Below are 24915 nucleotides of genomic sequence, written 5' to 3'. Positions count from 1 at the left end.
TATGTTTAAATAGAGACGAAAAATTCGCCAAGTCATTTAAGTATAAATCCAAAAGTAAATAGATGTGAGTGGGAAAAAAACGGTCTTTTATGTGGATTATTGTGTTTATGACTTTTATACATAGAAAATATGTCAGATTTTAGCCGATTGTATAAACAGAACATAACAACAGAAAATATAATGTGAGCCATAATACAAACTACCACCGCACCAATTAATCATCGTAACCAAAACCGACCCACTCGGAATAAATTAACGCGAAGGTTGCTAAAAAGGGGTCGGGTATATGATTGACGGGCTTTCATTGTTTTATTTTATGAAACTGAAACTCCGAACGCATAGGCTAATTCATTAGTCAGAATTTTTTTTGTTTGTTTGTTGTACAAGTGTATTGAGTGAAAAATGCGATATTATAAATCGGTCGGGGGTCCGCAACCGTGTCTCTTTAATGTTAAATGCTCTCCAGAGTAATTGAAAAAAAAAAACAAAAAAAAAACTAAAATTCCCACCTTAGCCATCTATTTTCATTTCATCTATCCTACACACATGAATAGGTAAAGGTCATGTTACGCATTGCCGATAGTCAACCGGATGTAGCGAATCAGCATTTCATGTGCATCGACAAGAAGAAACGTCAAGTAACGCTGACAGATCCGGCCACAGCAGTTTCCAGCACCTCAACGGCTGCATCATCACAAGAACGAGGACCGATGGTTGCCGCACCAAAAATGTTTGCTTTCGATGGGCTTTTTACATGCGACGATACGCAGGCGGATGTATGTTCATCGGCGTTATCTGAAGTTATACCTGCTGTGCTTGAAGGTTCAGATGGATGCTTATTGACTTTGGGATATCCTCAAGCTGGTAAGTGCAAAACTGAATGTTTGCTTAGTGGATGATACAATTTTATTAAACGAACTCAGTCGCCTTATCGCACGTTGTGCGAATAGCCAAAGTTTTACAAAGTGATTATTCGCACTGAGTTCGAATAGCGTTTCCGTTATTTAAATCAAGCCGTCTGGCAGAACGTAAATTTAAATATTTTTTTAAAATTTCCAATCAGGACAATCAAAGACGATGTTTGGATCGGTTTCATCAGCTGGAGATCTTGGCGCCATACCATGTGCCATTTCTTGGTTATTTAAAGGAATCAACGAAAGACGGCAAAAATCAGGTGCACGATTTTCGGTTAGAGTCAGTGCATTGGGTGTCAATGCAACGAAACCTGGCTCTTCATCCAAAGACTTACTGGCAGCACATAAAACAGGTAAGAATCCGTCAACAAATTACAATTGACTGAATCTTGGAACACATTTTGTTGGTCACGCTACCATTGTTTACGTCTTAACTTACATTTTCACATATACCGTCCCCTTAATCCATCAATTAAAATTACAATTCGGAACAAGGAACAATAATTGAAACAACCAAAAATAAAACATTTTTACGAAATTCGCTCGACAATTAGATGTTAGTTGGAACGGTGCCATGTACACGATAAAGGACTGACAGTCACAAGACAATTTCATGCTCTTGATGTGAAGCCCCCTTTCTTATTCAACAAACAGTTCGGTTTTAATTAATTTTCACAATTATCGTAATGCGTAGGGAGTGGCGTAAGAAACATTTCACAATTTAACTGTTTTTATGGTTGATTTTCATACACCATCTCGTTATAGTTTGATTTTGATGCATTGGATTGCTATTCTAAGCGTAACGATACATTCTAACGGACTATATGGAGAGACTGCTATTTACTTGATACTTTGGTTTCCTAGTGACGATATAGGGTGGGTAGTTGAAAAAATAAAATAAAACAACGAACTTTCCTCCACAATCATAGTGTTTTGTGTCACTGTGACATCGTTTGCGTTGAAGATGGGGTGGGCTTTCGGTTCATTTTAAATTGATTATTTTATATGGAAAAGTGACTCAACGAAAACCATAAATTGTAGAGTCGAGTGGAAGAATTGATTTTGTTTGTATAGTTTTTGTTTGGCTTTCGGTAATTTATGAGATTTGCGAAAAAAGCAATTTGCGGAAAACGAAATGTAAATAATTTATTGCTGTTTTTAAAGTTGCTGTTATTTCACTCTGGCACCCTCTCTCATACCTATCCCCATTCAATGACACCATCAACGGAATTGATTGCTGTTTTTTAGCTGTACGATTTTTTGTGCCTCGTGCAACTTATGCTTCATGTTATGTTTCCGGAGACCTTCTAATGAATTCATTATTGTTTTTACTGAGGTATTAAAAACCGTCTGAACATGGACAGTTACACTTTGTGATTTTTAGATTGATTTCTGCTGTGTGCTTGAAGATTTGTCTGACACATTTTTGAGAAAACGGGAAAGTTGAAATAACTCTAGTACTGAGATTTTTCAACATTTATTCAGAGATTTCCTTCAGCTGAATAGCGACGGCAGATGAATATTTTTCGATTAAGTTGGTGGAATAACCTACCACCAACATTTTAGAATTGAATCCTGGTCATAAAAAAACTTGGGGATGGTGTGGAAACACCAAAAAGCCCCCATATAATGAAATCGGTTCAGAACTATCAGTGCGAGGTAAGTTACATGCGTTGAGACTTTACTTTGCATTTTTTTTAATCTATCACAGAATGGTATTCGCCTAATCGGTTGGCCTGTAGAGGCGCCACATTTTTTTATAGTACTTCATTCTCACTGTACTATTTTCTTGTGTAACAACTTCACATTGATCCATTTCCATGAAATGTCACTGCAGTGAAGTTTGTTCATGAAAAAATAATTCAGTGACAGCAGACTTTCGATGAAGAAAAGTACTAAATTGTAATAGATTTTACCCTTAGTTTCTAAACTCCATTCTCCTATTCGGTTGTGGTATAATCTGAAAATCTACTACTACGTATGTTTCGTGTATCGTCCAGTAGTGATAGAGAAACATTTATTTAACATAAAAGGTGCTGCTTACATAACATAAGTTGCTTAATTACACAGCATATTGATCAATACAGTGGGCATCGTCATTACAAACAAAAAGTCGATTTAATTAATCTTTTCACAAAGCTCAAAGGTGGCTACGTCATGAGCCACAAATATGATTACTAATTATATGGATAGTCTTTGTCAAAACACTTTCGGACAATAGTACATTACTATACCAGTGAAGTAATTTGATATCTCGTATCCAGATGAGTAAAAGTATCCGAGGGCTTCAGCCGGCTAGTAGTAATTTCGCGCCGTATGGAAAGTGTAAAAACTTTATTAGTGTAATTTCGCGCCCATAAGGAATTTCTTGCTGGTAGGAATCTCGCAACGTCTCAGTTGCGATGCAGGCATCCTAACATTTTGTAAAAGGAAAATCCACACGTTCTATGTCGGGATACCGGTATCCTTGATACATAATACGTGTATCTCAGTTGGGATACCGGTATCCTAACGTTTTGTAAAAGGAAAATCCACACTTTCTATGTCGGGATACCGGTATCCTTGATACAAAATACGTGTATCTCAGTTGGGATACCGGTATCCTAACGTTTTGTAAAAGGAAAATCCACACTTTCTAAGGATACCGGTATCCCTGATACAAAGCTCTAGGGTGTTAGAATAAAATTCGCATCTCCAAAATTTATGTGCCTGATACTCAACTGAATCTACCGCCAATTTATCGCCAGGTACTCGTAAAAATTCTCTAAATCAAGTTAGCCATTGAAAAATGTATGGGCGCGAAATTCCACTATAATATGTGTAATCTCGCGCGGCGCGAAATTACTCGTTACCCTTCAGCCCGAGGTACTTTTACTCATTGTTATACGAGATATCAAATTATTTCACGTGTAAAGTGTGGCGTTTTACTTTACGAGCGAGGGAAAGGGTCTTCACTAGTGAGGGAAAGGCCACATTACCTCACTAGTAAAGTAAAATCTTTTACTTCATTTCATCTAACAACGATTTTGCTAATATAAGCGAACTCGCTCATTTTTGCGAATGTCTTTGTCCATAAAGTTACGTATTCAAAAAACTGATTTTTACAAGTTATTTTTAAACATAACCATGTTTTTGAATGAAGATCTCACCTGGGTGCCCGAAAAAAGCATTTACGAATCCCAATCCCTTCGCAATGAAGGCCAGCCAATAAACAAATCAACTCAATCAAGATTTTTTCTATGCGTGTACCAATTCGCTGGAGATCGTTGACACTTTTTTATCCTTATCCCAACTGAACTGATGTGCTTTCCTTAAACAAAAAATGAAAAAAAGGGGAAGTCCTAAGCTGAAACTTAAATAAAATTTTAGAAAACAACAACATAACTTTACCAGAAGGAAAGCAAAAGAAATAAGATTTTTCTCACTTTCGAAAGCAAACAACAACACTGTGTGTATCGATAGAAGAATCTCTTTCCTCTATATACACAATCGACAATTTCTTATCGACAGAAAATGACATTATCTACATCACAGTATAAGCATCGAAAAATCGTCTTGCAACCTCCACAAGATTTCGGTTTAAGATTATTTTTTTGTCACTTAAAAGAAAAGGAGGAAGGAAAAAAAAAGTATAGAACCAACGATAAGTGCCAAATGGTAATGTAAATATTTATTTTGTCTGGATACATTTTTATTGATCCAATGTCTTTTAATGCAACGAACTGAGAGATGTTATAACTTTACGATGGTACATTTTTTGGGGATTTTTTTATTTTGGGCTTTCGGGAAGTTTGTCACTTAAAAAATATAAAGTGACAATTTGTGTTTACTTTCGTTCGAATGCCTCAAACGAATCGGGAATTTAAAAGGTTTTTATTTGGTTAATTCATCTGCGATTGACACGATAAGGTACCTTTCCCTCTTTAGATATATAAAAGAAAATTGACCGGTAACATTCATATTTTGGAGTCGGTTTATTTTTTTTTCGACTACTAGAAGAGTAGAAGTGATAAATTTCAATCTAAGACTTAGAAGAAAGTCGCTGTCTGTTCACTCATTATAGAAAATTGTCTATCGACGTTCAAGCAAATGAATTTAAATTCCACAGAATCAGACGAATCGCCCAGCAGTTATTTGCGTGACGATTTTCTGGGTGGACCCACCGAACTTCGAGCACCGACTGCGGAACGAGCAGCACTGTTCTTGGACGCAGCACTATCGGGTCGTCATCAAGGTGTTTTAGATCCGGCGCTCATATTCACCCTCCACGTGTACCAATACTCTTTGGGTGGCAAAGGTGCTGTTGCGGGCGGTAGAAGTCGTTTACATTTAATCGATTTGGGAGGATGTGCCAACCGAAATGGTGGCATTCCATTATCGGGAGTCGGAAATGTTTTATTAGCAATTCTCAGTGGCCAAAGGCATCCACCGAATCGAGATCATCCGTTGACTCCATTACTGAAAGACTGTTTAGCTCCATTAACTTGTCATGTGTCCGTTTTGGCACATGTATCACATCGACAGGTAAGTTTTTTTATACGACTCAGCGACAAAATTCAATATGACAATGATAATGTGCAATGTGCAATGTGAATTTTCAGAATCACACAGACGCACTAACCACTATACAGTTAGCTTCTAGAATTCATAGATTACGTAGAAGAAAGCATAGATTTCCATTGTCATCTGATAAGTTAGGTGTTAATAATACAGGTACTGATATAATCCATCGATTAGTTTCTGTGAGTGGTTATCGAGTCTGAGATGTAAATTAAATTCTAATTCAGGTAACCAATCAGGATCTTCTGAGGGTCCAGATCCATCAAGTTCAGACCTTTCGGCTGATACTGTAATTTATATGGGCCCAAGTGATGATGCCACAGACGGCGAACATCCTCCGGTCTATTTACCGTCGCTTAGTTCTGGTGATAATCGATGTTCAATGAACAAGGCTCTTAAGGGATCGGTCGTCGAGAAAGCGAGCAAACTTCCTTTAAAGAAAACAACGACAAAACGTAATGCTCATTAATCTGAATGTTTCTCCTCCCAGTCCCTCATATCTCTGTTTAACGTTTCAGCTCAAAGTCCTGTGCCAGCCCAACGAACTGATAGTCTTAAGCGTAGAACGGTATCGAACTCTAGTCCCGTGCCATGTGATGTTCCTCAACAAAATATTTCTGCATATCAATACGGCTGTTCGCAAGCCGCTCAAAATCCCGGACCAATGCCAAATTCTCCGAAAATGATAGCAGCAGCATATCGTAATGTAGGTATAAATAAGGGTTCAAACGTACCAACGCCAAAAGGTTCGCCGTTGCGACGACCAAACACCAGCAATCAGGGAAGTCCAAAACGGCACGTGAACAGCGAAGAGGAGCAATGGGTTGATGGTCCAAGGTTGTCAAGATCCAAAGTAGCGGAAGCACGACATTTGCTACGAGAAATCAATCACGTCAAACAGCGTGAGCAGTGGATCGATGGACCAAAAATGTCTCCAGCTAAAACGTTGGTCGCTGGCGCATTACCCGGAAGTTCAACGCCCGGCTACGGTTATATGGATAGTCATAAAAAGATTATGATTCGTCAATGGGTTGAAAACCAGACATCTCAGATCTTTCAGCCGAGCGCCAGCAGTTCACCACAACATCAGTCCAGTCATCAAGCAAATGCAAATTTGCAACTATTCCGGAATCCTCAACCAGAATTTGATCGAATTTCCATTGGATCTTCGTCGCACGTTGGTGACTTGGTCAATGGATTGAACAGCATGCCAGTAGTGAACACCGGTGAAAATGCAATTCGAGTGGAACTGAAACATTCACAAGATCAATGTGACGAAAAATCCGAACGATCGACATCATCCGCTTTAAATAAGCACAACGACTCGCAGGAAGAAGAAGATCAAGATAGTGGCCCGTCGGAAGTGCCACCCGCTTTACCGCTACTAGAACCGTTAGGTTCCCGAGAGATATCGCATGACAGCTTGCATATGATGTGTTCGCGACATGTGTCTCGTGAAAGTTTGGGCATTGCCAGTCATCAGAGCCATCAAACTCATCATACACTTGCCAGTCATCAGAGTCATATGATTCATGTAAGAGATTGCGGCCTCCAAGTTACTGAAGACGACATCGTTAAAGCTATGGGGTACTTGCCGCTAAGATTTTGCGAAATGTTTTGCTCGTTAATTGAAAATTTAACTAACTTTCAGCGACCACCCACTGAGTATTCTAAGTCAAGGCAATGTGTCAGTAGTCTCAAGTTTCAACAACTTAGGAGATGCGTTTGGTGATTGCAGTAATGGTGACAGAACGAAGTGAGACTTTGCACATAATGCGAAGAATTGAATTCTAAATAAACTTCCAAAAATTTTAATTCATTTCCAGACATCAATTTGATCAATTGGCGCGTCTTCGAGAAATTTACACCTCACAACTAGCCATGGCTGAAGTAGTTCCTGCGTTTCGCATCAACGATGCATGTAGTGTGTTTAGTGAACCGGCCTATCGATTTATTGCCGGTCCAGGTAGTGTATGCTCTGAACCAGCCTATCGACCGCCAAGCCCACGATGCAGTGGTTGCCGACAATCGATTGGCCTATCGCGAACACCCAGTCAAAATTCACTTCCCAGTTTGAATGGCATCGTAACGATAGCTGGAATGGAGCAATACGCATCATTACGCCATCCGGATGGTGCATCTGATCCGAATTTACAACAAAAGTCTGAACAAAATTCTTCCGTACAAAATATTGACGAAACGACCGAACTTCTCCACAAACCACCGTCTATAGATTTAAGTGAACACAAACTGCTGCATTCAGATACGCAAATGCTTGCAACAAAGCATCAGTTACAACAACAACAGCAGCAGCAGCAGCAGCAACAACTACAACAACCACAACAACAATTACCTCCACTGCCATTGTCCACACCGGAAGCATACGATAGTGGACACGATTCGTCAACGCCCCGAACGTCGAAACATTCCGGCATATCGAGACGTGCGGAAAGTGGTTACCACAGTGTGGCAACGGTTCGTGACAGTGACGAATCGAGTTATGGTTCGGAAGCCTATCGTGGACAACAACGAATTACCGTCAAAAAGCGAGCTCGACAGGACAAGTCACTGTGCAATTGGTTGAGAAATCCGTTCACGTGTACATATCCTGATACAGAGGGTGAGATTAGCGATTTTTAATTATTTTTTTTAAATCAAATTTAATGAAAACAAAAAATGATTTGCCTTGCGTTTATTTAAATTATATAAAATTTAGCTGCGATGTGTCGAGTACTTTGTGTTTCTAAAAACAAATTGATTGATTTTTGATGCGCACAATTTTAAATAATTGTTAAAGTGGATGCATTTTTAGCATTTGTATTAACGGAAACGAATTCCGTTTTTCATGAATTAATTTATTTATTTATAGAAATGGAATTATTGCTCTGGTTGTTGTTTTCTTTTTTTAACGACGATGAATTGTTACATTGATTGATTAAACCGTTTTCTTTTAGCAAATTAATTGGAATTTACAATGTGTACTTTTAATAAAAAATACAATTTAAAAGAAAAGAGAAAACAAATGAAGTGAAAGATTTGACATTTAACTTGAATTAATGAATGATTATTAATTATTATAGATATTTGTACCATAAAAGTATATTATTATTGTGACAACAATAAATTTTATAAAATATGCCGCAATTTAGTACGCGCGTTATTCTTTCCCTTCGACGCCTTGTCTAGTTTAAAATTTGTCTTCCTCATAATTCAGCAAAGTTTTGCAAATTTCGTGGACCTACTCGATTGACACCAGTTACAGGTAAGAAGATCAGACAAAAAAAACAAAAATTTCAAGGAGACTATTTACACTGAGTTTTTTTTTGGTTTAGCTATTTACTTAGTGTGTAAAGCTGCACTCTCTTTCATGATATTTTCTAGAAGCAATCCCATCATCAATTTATAGTTCTTCTAAGTAAAATTCTGCAAGGGGAATCAAAAAATTTTTAATAACATTTTGTGGAAGGCATCATCATCCCCTTTTTCATAGCATTTCAATATGTGCCCCTTTTTTTGCAAAGACAGTTGCACCTTTCTAACGGAAAGAAGCAACTTATAATTACAAAGAAACTTCTAATGTTCATTAAAGTTGTCATGAAAATTCACAATAGCTCTATTCCCGTAACAGTTCAGCGCTGATTCTATTTATGCTAAGCGAAAATAAATAAAAGGCATCTACAACCTAAAGGTCCGAAATCAATAAATGTTAAAATAAATAATTTTCTTTGTAACGCATATAAAGGGTTATGATCTTTCCGCTTTATCAGCTATCGATGAAGTACAAAAGAGCTAAGGTATCACGTTTTGTCACATCTCACAGAAGAGATTTTCCATGACTTCATGTGCAAATAGTCCATTTATAATGCTTTGTGTGATGAGCTTTTTTCATCCAGTACATCCAGCTAAGAAGCTGTGGGAGTGTGACGTTGAAATTGGTAATCGTGCCATGCAGACTCTTGATTTCAGTTTACCTTCCCCACTTTAGGTTTCAAAAATTGTCAAATGATCTGATCTTATGGGTGTAAACACAACTTTCTATCACATCTTTACAAGTGAAAATTATATCGCGAGCGAAGCGAGTTGAACGTTTTGTTTATAATGTCAGTCTAAAATGACTATTTGGCAGGTCAGTGACACATTAGATTTCAAACCTGAAGAGGTAAGATATAAGATAAACAATCGAAGTAAAAATTATTTAAAAAAAAACTACAAAAACTAACAAACAAAAATTAATAATATTAGGTGTTCGTAAAGCCACAAAATACTTAGGGTTCGAAATTCTGACGTAAGAAGTGCTCTCCACGTAGATTTCTGATACATCATTTACCTTAATTCCCAACGGATCACGATAGAAAAATAGTGCATCAGCAGGGAAGTAATTTGTTATATCGTAACTAGATGAGTAAAAGTGTCCCCGAGGTACGTTTACTCATAGGGTTACGAAATATCAAATAATTTGAAATTATTTCCCGAGTACAGTTCTAACGTTTTATCCAAAAACGTGAGGTAAAGTTAACTACATCTATCTAGAACGATAATCTCGAGCTTATCTCTCTAGGGAGTTTTTATTTATCTCGATATATATATATATATATATATATATATATATATATATATATATATATGTTCTCGACAGATAAAATATGGTATGCACATATTGCCAGACTGTTTGCCTTCGGCTCTGGCAATAATGTCCTACACGTCAAAATAACAATCTTGGCAACAGGTACATAGTATATATTACTTCACGAAGCCAAAACTTTACCTCAAATTTTTGAATGGGGCAATGGGGCAAATGATGGAAATGGTACTTCGTGAGTGTTTACCAACTTCTGCTACGCCTCGATCGGTTTCTAATTTCACACAAGAAGTACCATTTCCATCATTTGGTAAGTAATGTAATATTACGAGCGATGTTAAGACTTTTCCCTATGGATGGAAAGGCCACTTTGCATCCATAGTCAAGTAAAACACTTGTGCTCCCATTTTACATTTCTTAACCAAACGCTTTTTACAGAAATTGAAACAACTTATTATGTGCCACATTAATTGGCGCAGTAATTGAATTGAAGTGAATTAAATCATTGAAGTCGGTAGACGTACAAAACGTCGAAAATGTACCCTTTAAAAGTATCACTTAATAAAACCGTTTTGGTTGAGAAATTGTAACACGTTTTCAAATATTTATACACACAAAGAGGACGTAACATTTACCCGATAAATTAACAACACAAAATCATTCAACCCCTAAATAGTCGATAAATATTTCATTGCATTATTCATTTGAAATGTTCCCATGTTTAACTAAAAATATACTGTGATAATGTACCACACATAGCCTATCTATATATCTATATATTTTTATTATAATCGTCGATATATTTTACCGTAAAATACAATTCGAAACATAGAGAAAAAGGTACTCCATTTGATTATTCAGTTTGATGTACAAAAATAAAATGCCGCCACACATATAGTTTTGCCCCAGACATTCTTTCTATATTGCAACGCATTTTGAAACTCACGTACAAAATAAAACCACCTCGCCGCACCCTCAGCATCACCCCAAATAATTAGCTGCAGTCTATATAACTCAACATTAAAATGGTCAGCTTAGCTATTTACGCTCTGTCAATAAGATAACAACATGGGACTGGAGATGAGATTTATTAGCATGACAATAAATGGTTCGGTAAATTTGTGTTGTCGATACACACTGCACACCGAGAGATGGTGTGTGTGTTCGGTACAAACATTCAAATGGCATTTGATTGCGTTTATACGATTTGTTAAATGGTAAATATAGCGGAATGCGTGATAGCATATTGTATTGTATATGCAAAGAGTGATTTAGTTATCCCATGCGATAGGATCAAACAGATTACGCCAATAAACCAAGAGTTGAAGTGTTTTGTTTTACTTGCTCTAATGGATGTCTCAAGTAAATGGCAATAAATATACATCGATGGAATCTGTCAATTCATTTGTTATAGCGGGGACTTTCTTTGTGACAGCTAATCTGGAACCAAACTGTATGAGGAGAGTTATGGTGAGTGAATTCCATGTAGTTTTATGATGAAATAAAATAGAAACTAGAATTAGAAACTTAATAAATCAAGCTTCATGCTACACAAAAAAGAAATTCAGTTTAAATTCAGTTCCACAGGTGGCTTAACTTTTTAACTTATAGAAACGGCAACGAGGTCTTCTCAACGATTGCCAAAATAACACAGATAAATAGTGGGATTAAAATATTTAGTTCCAAAGAGATGACTTTCAAATAGCAGCTTTTTGGGGCTTGAAATTGAAGAAATATAATTCCTTCAATTCTTCATGGCTTAAAATTGAAACTAAACAACGGTTTACCGGCAAGTAAATTTAGCCATATTACCACTTGAAAACAGATGTTCTTTGGATTCAACAAGAAAATATACTTTTACATGCTTATGCACGGTAAAGTGCACTTTACATCACTGTACATCATCGCCTTCGGCTCGTTCCGCAAACCTCACACTTGCCTAAACAAATATTTACAAACAGTGACGTAACACACGATGAGAAACTCTGTCGGTAAGTGTACGAAAAACTAAAGAATTCATGAAAAAAGTATTGAGCTTGGAACTGGCGATCCTGCCATCTTGCAATTTGCATTTCTACAAAAATTTATTTTTAATCTTCTTCTTCTTCTTTTTCAGCCTGTTTCTATCCACTGCTGGATGTAGGCCTCTCCAACTTCTTTCCATTTCGTACGATCCATTGCCATTTGCTGCCAGTTTGTACCTGCAATATTCTTAATTCCGTTTGTCCATCTCTCTGGTGGTCTACCTATAGCTCGTCTTTTATATGGTCGCCAGTTCATGATCTTTTTGGTCCAACGTTCGTCTGTCCTTCTTGCAATATGTCCCGCCCAGCTCCATTTCAGAGATGCTATTCTTTCCATGACATCAACGACCCTGGTTTGTTGTCGAATCCATTGATTCGTCATTCTGTCTCTGAGTGTTATTCCGAGCATACTCCGTTCCATGGCTCTTTGTGTCACTTTCAATTTATCTTCGGATGCTTTCGTTAAAGTTAACGTTTCCGCTCCATAAGTGAGCACTGGAAGGACACAAGTGTCGAAAACTTTGCGTTTCAGACTATTATTCATTTTGCTTTTGAAAATTAGTCTGAGTTTTCCGAACGCTGCCCATGCAAGACCAATCCTACGTCTTATTTCTGCAGTTTGGTTGTCCAGACCTAACTTCAGTTTATGTCCTAGATATACATAGCTGTCGACTCGTTCAATGACAGTGTCACCAATTTTGATTTCTCTATCGTCCCCGATGTTGGTCATGACTTTTGTTTTCGATAAGTTCATCTTGAGGCCAACTTTGCTCGCCTCTTCACTTAACTGTTGTAGCATAAGCTGAGCCTGACCTAGATTCGCTGCTATCGGTACAATGTCATCAGCGAAGCGGAGATTGCTCAGGTACTCTCCATTTATCTTTATTCCCATTTTACTCCAGTTTAACTTCCTAAAAATACTCTGCAGAATCGCCGTGAATAATTTCGGTGAAATGGTGTCACCCTGCCTTACACCTCGGCCAATTCTGAATTTCTCCGTGCTCTTATGAAGTTTTATACATGAAGTAGCATTTTTGTACACATATCGAATTGTGTTGGAGTACCTTGAGTCTACTCTACATTCGTCTAATGCGTCCAATATCGACCATGTTTCCACTGAATCGAAAGCTTTTTCGAAGTCTATGAATAGCAAGACTATGTCGATGTTGTATTCACGACACTTCTCAATAAGCGTTCTCATCACCTGCAAATGGTCGTTTGTGCTGAAACCAGATCTGAAAGCAGCTTGTTCAACAGGTTGGTAGAAGTCGAACTTGTTAGTGTTCCTCTTCGTAATGATTTTCATAAACAACTTGTAGAGTGTTGACAATAGGCTTATGGGTCGGTAATTTTCCAGCTTTGTTATGTCTCCTTTTTTATGCAGCAATGTAATTACCGCATTTTCCCAGGCTTCTGGTACTTCTTCCCACTGGAGACATTGATTAAACAAAGCCGTGATTGCCTTTAATAATGAGTCTCCACCTAGTTTAATGGCTTCCACTGGAACACCATCTTCTCCGGGAGACTTTTTGTTTTTCATCTCGGCTACTACGGTCTTGACTTCATCAACAGTTATGTCGGGCATATCCTCCGATCCCACGTTTCTTATTATTGGTCTATCTTCGGTTTCTTCCGTTGGACTCTGTCTTGCTGAAGAAAACAAATTCTCATAAAATTCTGTTGCAACGTTTAATATCGCATTTCGATCCGTTTGGATCGTTCCTGTCCAATCCGAACCAGAAAATTAATTCAAAACCAGCTAAGATGGGATTAAAAACGAATTGTAGCAGTGATAAGATTGTCGACTGGAGTGCTGTAGGTCCCGGGTTCAAATCTTGTCATGGAAACAAAAATTTAATATTTCTCATTTCCGATTAAAAAACACTTTCGCCACTAATAATAACAGATGTCACCACATCTGGAAAATTTTGAACTAAGGTCTCGAAAGACTAAAATGCAATCCCTCTGGGACCTAAAATGATTTGGAGTTAAATGAAAGTAATTCATCATGTAAGGAAATGAAATGATAATTCTCAAAAATTACGTTGATATGTGCGGATAGAGAGAAGACGTAACTCAAAAATGTTGTTTTGAGTAAGCTCTTAATAGGAATGGATGCTTTGTTGAAAAACCTATATTAGAGCGTTTTTTAAATACTGTTTAAATACTTCCGCTGATATCTTTTTACCAAAGTCCGTTGTAAGATATGTAAGTCGACAATAGGTAACGTCAGATTTTTCGTCCATAAATGCCGAACCATAACGCTAACCCTAAATCCTGACAATAAAGGCAAATGTCAAACGATACAGGCAAATGCAAAAATAATTAAATTTCGACTAGACGGATTCTGATCAAACAAAATGCCAGTGTGTAGCGCGTGGTCTCAGGACTCCGGAAAACTAATTAGTTTTTGAATCGGACTTCTATATGCCGAGCGATAAGACTTTAAAATCATGACGTGATCAATGTGTAAAATTTTAACTTTTTCAAAGTCTTATCTCTCAGGAGATGTTGGTCCGATTGGAAAACTAATGGCTTTGTCGGAATCCTGAGATCATGCACTACACAGTGGCATTTTGTTTGATCAGAATCCATCGAGTCGAAATTAATTATTTTTGCATTTGCCTTTATTGTTTGACATTTGCCTTTATGGTCAGGATTTAGGGTTAGCGTTATGGTTCGGCATTTATGGACGAAAAATCTGACGTTACCTAATAACCATCACCAATGTGTTGCAGTTTATGCAAATTTAGTCAAACTGTTGACCTTTCTCAAACCTAGTCAAACTTCCGTAAAAAAATCTACATTTTATTGAAAGCTAACACATTTGTGGTGTTTGTTGCAGTCTCAGATTTCTCAAAAAGCATTTTTGTAAAAAGATTTCAGATAAAATACAATACGAAACGCCCTAATGTAGACTCTAATTCCAGCTTAGATACTTAGCCTCTTGCCTCTTAAGTAACATAGAAACAAGTTAGGGAAGAAAAACACCTATTGTTTACGAAATAGACTTCAGTTCACACAAACTCGTTGACCTTATTCCCATAACGGCTCTTGAACTTGAACAATAATTACGCGTTTCAATGGCAAACAAAAAAGTTAAAAGATTGTCTTAAAGGTTACATTTCTTTATTGCTGTAAGTATGGATAAAGAAGCCGTACGCTAATTGGTAGAGCAAAGGCAAATATTTTCATTTCTTTTTTTCATTTTGCCATAAAAAAGTTATCCCATTTTCTGTTAAAATGAATTATGTAAGGCAAAAGAGCGTAATTTTTTATTATTGTTACTGGCTGAGAGTGTGTCAACATTGCATAATATAACAAGCTTTTTAATTAATATTTAATTCAAAGCTTTTTTCTTCTTATCTAACTTCACCGCTGGCTGGTGTGTTTTTAATTCGTTAGCGTTGCTTTTTGTCTTCAAAAAGGCTTCATGGAAAACAAAACAAAAAAAATGTTTTAATGAAGAATTTTACCGAGTATCACATATTCCACTAACCATACTCCTCTAATAGCGGATTAACAAATATTCTTTGCTACGCAATGTAGGTTTACATTTTTTTAATGGAATGTTGCTAGTACTTTGAGCAACAAAACGAAAATATAAGCTTTAACGACCCACATTCTATTGAAGAGGTGGCGTTTTAGTACATATCATTTGAGTGATATTTGCCACAGCTAAGAATGCAATAAAATCTCAAAAAACGTGTACATCTCAAAAACGTAACGATTCGGACTCGGAATAAATTTGTAAGCTTCACTGAAAAATTTGAAACGTTTCCGAATTCAAGAAGTTTCTGGTAAAAATTTTTGCTCTAAGTAAATCGTTTCGATCATCACATATTAGGTATCATTGAAAATCTGAAACATTAGATTAGATAGGACTAAATTTTGTTAGTAAAAGTCTCACACCGCTGTCCTCTATAGTCACAACCTCTGAGGGAAAAGCTAGTACTACGCTTTTCTCAAAAAAATTATAGCTGTCAAAAGAGTCGTAATGATTTGTAATAGAATAACGCTTCAATTTCATTTGGTCAAAAATTCCAGAAGTTACTCTTACTCTAACCATACGCTCGCTCTCGCAAAACTTCTATTCTGTCGACACTTAAACTTATGTTGCTGAATTGGTTCTCAAGAAACCTGTTACTTCGCTACTCAGTCCTATACCGTTACACTAAAGCTAAATACAAATATCTAAAAGTTTGAAAGAGTTTCGGCTTATGGAAGAATGTTGAGATAGTTTTACTGCTCGTTTCGTTCAATTATTTTAAGTAAACAAGCTTAAATCGTTAAATGCAAGTACTTCTACTTATGTTATGGCACACATTAGGCAATTACCATTCCCACAAAATAACAACGAAAAAATGTTTGCGATTAAAACCGCAGTAAAAAAGCAAATTTTAATTATTTTCAGCCACTTGACATTAAGTGAATTTATTATAAGTACAATTTAGTCACTTTTTTAGTTATTATTATTGCTGTTTAGTGTGTCGAAACAACGTTAGTGGAAATAATATTTACGATTATGGTTTGTTTGGTTTTTACCGGTACAGTTTATCGATCAATGAACCGTGGATATTTTCGGATTGTGTTTGAATGTGAGTGTGTATAGCCACACGATTAAATGTTTCTATGTCACGATATTAGGGATGCGGAATACCGTGCACAAATAATATTCATTGGCATACATATCGAAGAGTGATTTATCAAAGGTTAATTTTGCGAGATAGAAGTCAATTTTCCATTCGTTAGCCACAAATTCGGGAATGTAGTTACGTTTGAAAGACCTTTTTTAATGTTGCCCGGACCATGATGTAATTTGCACCCTTGGAGTTATTGATAAAAAACCATTTTCATGACCCACGATGATGTTCTACGAAATTTTCAGGATGAAATGACGATTCATTTAAGCTATAACTCATTAGGATTGCGGATCGCTTGAGCTTTAATTCAATTATAAGCTATTAAGAGGCATCGGTGCTTTGCTGAAAAGCATACATGTGGGCGTTTTTGGCAAAATTTTACTTTAGGGGCAAGTCGCGATCGGTATTTCTTTTGTTCCAATAGATCGAGTATGACCCACTGATGTCAGATGTCATAAATGAAAGAATTAGGCCGCGGAAAGCAACTTTAATTTTGTCATTTTGTATAAGAAAGTTCAACAAGTCAAAAAGTTATGTCTCCCCTATTTTGTACAAGGCATATGGAAAAATGGAAGTTGCCTTCCGCGGCCTAATTCTTTCATTTATGACATCAGTGGGTCATACTCGACCTCAAGGATCAAGAAAAATTCCGATCGTGACTTGTCCCCTAAAGTAAAATTTAGCCAATGTACGACCGCAATAACGACCACGAACAAGTTAGCTTTCAACAGAAAATAGATTTGGTTGTAGCAGTTTGACCAGCTCTGAGAACAATGAGCAGTTTAGGTAAATTTCGTTAAACTGCTCGCTTTTCTCAGAGCTAATCGTAAGACAACAACTAAAACTTTATTTTAAGCTAACACATTCGTTGTCGTTTTTGCGGTCGTTAATTTTTCCCAAAGGATGAAAAGAAATCATCAAAAATGAGATACGAGACACGCAAATGTAGGCAACAATTATAGCTAAGTACCGGTGCCTCTTAAGGTATTTGCCGAACAAAAAGACTACTAAAGACTTTGACAATAATCGATTTTCTACGTTTAAGTGGTGCCGGGAAATGTTTTTCCACAAAGCAGGTAAGAAAATAATCGAAACTCGACTTGAAAAATTCACTCGTGGACTGAAGGTGTACTTGCTAGCGTGGAGTGACTCTTAACTCTAGCTTAAAGTTTATTAGACGCGCGATAAATCATTAGACCAATGTAACTGATCTATGAGCGAACGATTGACTTAGCACTGGATCACGATTTGTTCTTTTGAACTTGTTTTGAATTTTTTTGAAGGTTATGAACGCTACCATAATTTATTCTAGCTTTCCTTGCTTGTTACCCGTTTTTTTAATCCTTCTTTGCTTGTTGATTTTTGTTAATTAATTTTTGTTCAACCAGCTGTTTTTTTATTTATATTCTTTCTATGACTTTGAGTCATACTTTGTACGATTTGTTTTACACCTAAAATAGCTCCTTTGAATTGTTAATTAGCCTGGACCAATACTCTCTCTAGCATCCAAACTCTCTCAAAAAATCGACTTAGGGGGGAAAATAAGTTTGAGAAACGCTGATTTTTAATATGGCTTAAACACAACAACAACAACACGAGCGAACAAAGTAGCAGTGATTCATAAACGTATCTACCACCTTAATAATTGTAGTTTGGTTGCTAGGGAGGGTATTGCCTGGACGCTCTATGAATAGCAACATTTAAAAAATGAAGAATAGCGTGATAGTGTCAGGCCCGAGTAATTAGCGGTTTTCATGTTTAGTTTGGATTTTTTTGTTAAATAAAGAAGTGTAGAATGGAACACCCTCGAAATGCAATTTACAATTTTATCGGGCGACTTGTGGCTCTTGCTACGCTCTACCCTCAAACAACACCCTTGAGATGCAATTTCCAACTTTTCTTCCCTCGTTCAACAAATGACTATTAAACCAAATCTGACCAAAAACACGAAAAAAGCTCGGAATAAAATCGACTTTGAGTTAACATTCATTTATTTCAACTCGCTGATCGACTTTTTGAGATTTTCCTTGTTTTAATATTTCCGCTAAGAAAGCAGAAAAACATCTGATGGCGATGGATGCTCTAATAACAGAGAGACAAACATATTATTCCCCTAACACAAAACCCATTGTAATGTAAGTTCAGTTTCGTATATCAAAATTATGAATTTTACAAGAGTTCGGTTGTTTTTTCAAAAACCAAACTGCACATTGTAATCGAACAAAGCGGAAAAAGCCCGCACATACAGAAATACCGACAATTTCAATTTTACTAAAATTTATCTATTCTCAAAGCTTTGATGTTTCTCTAATGATGACAATAGGGTTGTGTTGTCGGTTGTTGTTGTGTTTTTATTATTATTATTCTTCTTTTCGCTCATGCTTTTGTGATGAACACACAATTTATGTGTTGATTATATGTTTTGCATTTGATGCGATGAGATAGAGGATCCCATACATAACTTATTTTCCCCATCTTGCTATAATATAACACGAGACGCAAAAAATGTAAATTCTTTACAAGATAGAACATCATTGTGAGTGACAAATTTGATTTTTATGGTTAAAGATTGTGTGCTGAAATGATTCGAAAAACATATAGAGCTCCGATGAAATGTTTCCCTGTTTCCCTATGGTAGGATTACATTGGACTTTATGCGAGTAATGACATATTGGCTGAACATATTTTCCAGATGAAAGAATTGATTTGGCGTTGGCAGACATTTTATCCTGCTCTACCACGGCAGTGTTTATTTTACGCTGCCATGGCCATGGTACTACATTTTGATTATTTTTTTCAACAACTACAAGTGGCTAGAAAGGCAATTATCAAAGCATTGTATTACTAGAAGAACTCTACTTCTACAAGAAATGTCAATTAAATCCTTAAGTAGTTGTATAAAATTTACCAAAGTTATTAATTGAAGTGGCGATTCGGCCTTTTTCATTAAAGATCTTTTTCATTGTAACTAACTAGGTCCCACCTGTTGGGTGGGTCAGGCCCCATGACTGTCTGAACCTGAACTTCTTAATAGATTGGTAATGATTTATTGGTTGATTAAGAAGAACTACTAGACCGGTCTAAAACTCTCATTAATAATTTAATTCTGTTTTGTTTTACTGAAAATCCTTGTAAAGTCTTCATACGTTATAAAACGATACTAATTTTTGATTCACAACTTCATTTTCTGTTACGGTTTTATGCTCATATTAGACCATTATTGTCTATAAAATGATGAATGCCTTCAATAAAAATTAAACTCGTGTGAATTCACACTCGTTAATTTTTGTGGTTTATTCGCTTTTGTTAACACACCGAGGAAACATTTTTCTTTAAATTGGTTCAGAACACTGTAACTGGGGTTAACAAAGAGCAGAAAAGCCTTTTACCAATACAACCCATTTTCAAACTTGACCTGAGGATTTCAATACTTCGTCAAATAAAAAAAAGTTTTTGAAAATCGGTTGAACTTTGCTTCAGTTATCGTGTTAACAAAGAGCAGAAAAGGCTTCTTCTGAGAACTACTACCAGATGGTTGAACCGATACCACCCATTTTCGAACTTGACTTGAGGATTTAAACACTTCATCAAATAAAAAAAAGTTTTTGAAAATCGGTTGAACTTTGCTTCAGTTATCGTGTTAACAAAGAGCAGAAAAGGCTTCTTCTGAGAACTACTCCCAGATGGTTGAACCGATACCACACATTTTCGAACTTGACCTGAGGATTTCAACACTTCATCAAATAAAAAAAAAAGTTTTTGAAAATCGGTTGAACTTTGCTCCAGTTATCGCGTTAACAAAGAGCGGAAAAGGCTTCTTCTGAGAACTACACCCAGATTGTTGAACCGATACCACCCATTTTCGAACTTGACTTGAGGATTTCAACACTTCATCAAATAAAAAAAAGTTTTTGAAAATCGGTTGAACTTTGCTCAAGTTATCGTGTTAACAAAGAGCAGAAAAGGCTTCTTCTGAGAACTACTCCCAGATGGTTGAAAAGAGGCGGGTTCATTATCATACAGGAGGCGGGTTCTAAATTTTGGACTTGGACTATCTTCGGACATGTTAATCACATCACGTAAAATTTATGGTCAAAATAAAAAAATCAACAAATGTTAATGTTGCACAAATTATGCGTATTCATATTTAACCAACAACACCAACACAATATTGACACAATTTAAAGAGGCTACTCTGATGTTTACTATGATCACAAGGATATTTTAATGGTGTTGCCAGATGTTATGTACATTCATGTGAGCTATGAGCCATAACTTGTGTTGCCATTATTAAAAACTTTTTGGAATTTATTGACGGAAAAAGTGTTGTTAATTCAAGGTTCTGAAAGAACAGGTTAAGACACTTTCGAGTTGATCACGAAGGCGATGTGATCAAAATTTTCCTGTAGCGGCAACAAGGTTTGGAAAATTTTATATGACAATTTTAACTTAACAAAAAAAAATCAAATTGATTTTCAAACAATATACATGTCTGAATTGTTAAGATTTGTGTTTCACCCGCCTTCGTAAGTGTCTTAACCTGTTCTTTTAGAACCTTGTGTTAACCGACGTGGCTTGATATAATTTCTCGGCTTTTCCAATATGTTGGAACATTTACGTAGGATAACTAACACTCGAAAAATAAGAATTCAGGGTTGGGCTCCGCTAATAGCGCGCTAATATAGTTAGCGCAAAGTGAAACTAGCGTTATTTTACGATACGTTAGCGTTATCGCACAAAATACTAGCGCAATTTACGCTAGAACTAGCGGAAATACGCTAACGCTAATAGCGCGATAGTTCGATAGTAGTCACAAAATTGACATAAACAAGTTTTAGTTCATATTAAAATGTTTATTTTGTTAGACAGTAAATTCACGCCATAAGTGTGCCTAAAATTTGAATTTTAAGTGAACGAGTCGATGAAAAAGTGAAGTGAAAAATACATTTTGACGTTTCATTGTATGAAAATGACGTTGCTTTAGAACGTTAGAAGGACTTTGCTTTAGAGAAAGATTTTGAATTTTTGAAACCCTAGTTAAATTCATTATCGCGTATTACGAGTATTTCGCAATGAACGTCAACACAAGGTATGGTCGAATGTCAAACTTTGTATGTAGCGGAGGACATAGCAATTTCATATAAACAAACTCACCTCCCATGGTGAGTTTGTTTATATGAAATCGCTATGTCCTCCAGTTTGAACTTTCATTGGTATTTCGTGGTAAATTAATTACTTCATGTACAACAGGAGATGTTTGCATAATCGAAAATAAGCTATTTTCTCGGCTATGACTATAGGTTTGTTCCAAGGCCATACGAATTGTGAGATTACTGTCAAATTTCATCCATAGAGACATAACCTCCTCCACATTTGTATGTAAAATCGTGGATGAAATCGTTGTGCTTCGTGTTGTCAAAGTTCGGGTTTACAGTTATTTGGAACAAACCTATTAACTAGCCTATTTCAAAGCCGCACAACATGAATGTGCCGACGGTGCTTTGATTCTTCTATAGATATGAAGTGCAATGTATCTATATTTGTTGAATTCGTTAAACCAAAAGATGAACCGATTGTCATTATATTGGTTAACATTGAATGCTAAATGCATTCATCACATCAACAACAAACCCATGCCATTCGACAGGCAGAAATGTCGTACGAAATTAAGGTATGTTTGACCAATGTTTCGATCTGTGAGAAAAGTTAAAGTCTTTCGACATGTTGCATTGATATGCAGTTCAAAAATACCATTTATTTATTTATTTTATTTATTTATTTTATTTAATACCATTTCTCAAACGATGTGAACTGTGTCTGTTTGAGCCATTCGAGCAGAACTGTCTTATCAACATAATAGCACGCACAACAATTCAAATTCTTCGTTTCATTTTTTTGTTGTAAATATTGACATTATTTCGTGCAAATCAGGTTTACACAAATGACTATTGTTTTCTAGTAAAAAGTTATTTTCAAGTTAAAATCGCGCTAATAGCGTTAGCGCACGTTCCGCTAACTATATTTTAGATTAGCGTTAGCGTTCGAGCGCTAACGCTACTTTCAACTAGCGTTAGCGGAACGTACGCTAACGCTAATTAGAAAATTCTAGCGCCACTGAAATATCGCGCTGGTTGCGCATACGCTAACCCAACCCTGTAACAATTGTTGTAAATTCTGCTCTTAAATGAGTGTGATGTGTCAATCGAAGTTTTTGTTTCAATTTTTCTTAAGAATTTTAATTTTCATTTGTAGAAAGTAGAACTTGCGCAGGGGCAGGCAACGAAGCAGTAAACCTTGCTTAATAATTCATTAACTCGGCATCGATTTGTGAACCCTAGTACTCATTCGTGAGTTTTTAAGCAACTCGGTTTGAAAACTGTTATTTTGACACTCGTAGTTGCATATCCGAGCTGACGGCTCAACTTTCGCAGGTCGCAGGGGGCTCGCCTTCGGCTCGGATATGCAAACTCTACCCTTGTCAAAATAACAGTTTTCAAACCTTGGCGATTAAACACACACTTGTGAGTTCCGCTCGTATCACAAATTGATCCCTCATGTAATGAATGAGTTTCGCAGGGCCCAATGTAATCTACTATTACATCAAAAGAGTTGCTTAAAGTCCTTACTATTTTGGTCAATTGCATTGAAATGTTCCATTTATCGATTGAATTCTCTAAACAAAAATGTACCTTAAAATGCAAACTTTTCGACTCTGATCAATAAAAAAAAATGGAAACGAAAAAGGACGAACCATTTTCTTCAAAGTTAATCCCATTCAAAGCTTAAATAGAAAATGCTTGCAACTTTGAGGGTTTTAAAATAAATCGTATCAATTTGTGAATCTTTATTTTTCATGTTCCTTACGTCAGCATTCTGCAATCCCTAAATAGCATCGCATTTGTTCTCTTCTGTTATCATCTTTTTTTGCGCTTCTTTTTCTCCTCAACTGGAAAACATGTTCACGAAATTTGTTGATGTTTTTGTTTTACATTATAGTCAGACTTTATGTACCGAAGTGTACGTTTTCCCATTCTTTATAATCTATTCATAATGAGATGGATTCGGATTTAATAGAAGTGAAGTAATGCACATAAATAACTTAGGTCGACTATGGCTATAAAAAGGGGCGCCTTCTATGCGTCAGTTTAAAACCAAAATTAATGCTTGAACGTTCGCTACATTGTTTTCGTATTCGTGCCGTAAGTGCGTTTGAGAATTGGAATTTTCGATGCGTCGATGGACTTGAAATCAATTAAAAAATAAATTTGAACGCATTCTTATATGCTAACAAAGCGAGTTATCCAAATACAACGCTGCATTTGATTTGGTTGTTGTACGTTTCATTTTGAATTTGCAGCGGACTCACTGTGTAAACTTAGATGTTTCATTGAATATGGGTGTGGACATTATGCGTCTATATCAAGCCTCGGTGTGCTCGACAATGTTACCTTTTTCGTCGTTTTGACACGAAACCTGGATCAGGTACCTGAAAAATTTGTAGGAAAATTTCAGGTAACCTGGAATCTGACTGCACAGGTTTGAATCATACCAGATGCAAGTCAAACTGATTTTGGAATACGGTCCCATTCCTACAAGAATGATCGTGTTCTTTCATTTTGAGACTCACAACATTATCGAAAGGCTGCACTTCAATTATTGAAATAAATATCTCCTTCACAGGCGTTTGGATTTTTCCGTTTACCTCGAATTTTCAGAAATTAAATTATTTTTCAATTATCGAACCTATGCCAGAAACACAATCAATCTAATAAAATAGTTTCATTTGAAACAGAAAAAGTTCCAAAACTTTTTTTTTTGTACATCGAATTCCGAATTCCCTTTTTAAGGACGTCCAACTTTTACACAAATACCTCTCGTAATATGATTTTTCTAACTGATGCTATAACTCTCGTAAAACATTTTACGATTGTCGAGATCTATTCGCTATAATCTATTTCGGCATCGGTTATATTATAAAATGGCTAGTGAATGGGTGTACATGGGAAAAACTTTTCGATTTATTCTGACCTCGTACAATAACAATTTTTATTTATTTATTTGACGAATGAGTGCAACACCCGAAGAAAATAACAATACAATTTTGGGTGGAAAATGTGTGTGTACCTATCTATATGTACGTGCTTTGGTTGAAAGGGCACTTAAAATAAAACACTGGAAATTTATAAATCCTCATC

At 36.3% G+C, this 24915-nt stretch overlaps 1 protein-coding gene across 2 annotated transcripts in view; it reads left to right on the top strand.

Annotated features, from left to right (window-relative positions):
- LOC119081948 (kinesin-like protein CG14535) overlaps window positions 1–8405 on the top strand; it is a 102643-nt gene extending 94238 nt beyond the window's left edge. The window contains exons 6-13 of one of the 2 annotated variants that reach the window (XM_037191232.1): window positions 555–864; window positions 1064–1267; window positions 5023–5438; window positions 5516–5627; window positions 5702–5929; window positions 5993–7061; window positions 7126–7230; window positions 7301–8405. In XM_037191232.1, coding sequence (XP_037047127.1) covers window positions 555–864; window positions 1064–1267; window positions 5023–5438; window positions 5516–5627; window positions 5702–5929; window positions 5993–7061; window positions 7126–7230; window positions 7301–8114 — 3258 coding nt within the window. In that variant the 3' untranslated portion in view covers window positions 8115–8405. The remainder of the gene's footprint in view (window positions 1–554; window positions 865–1063; window positions 1268–5022; window positions 5439–5515; window positions 5628–5701; window positions 5930–5992; window positions 7062–7125; window positions 7231–7300) is intronic. The other variant, XM_037191233.1, reaches the window with a different exon arrangement.
- The last annotated feature ends 16510 nt before the right edge of the window (window positions 8406–24915 follow it).

This window comes from Bradysia coprophila, unplaced genomic scaffold (assembly GCF_014529535.1).
Source record: "Bradysia coprophila strain Holo2 unplaced genomic scaffold, BU_Bcop_v1 contig_373, whole genome shotgun sequence".
Lineage (NCBI taxonomy): Eukaryota > Metazoa > Arthropoda > Insecta > Diptera > Sciaridae > Bradysia > Bradysia coprophila.
Note: the sequence above shows the minus strand (reverse complement) of the source record. Positions and strands in the feature narration are given on the sequence as shown.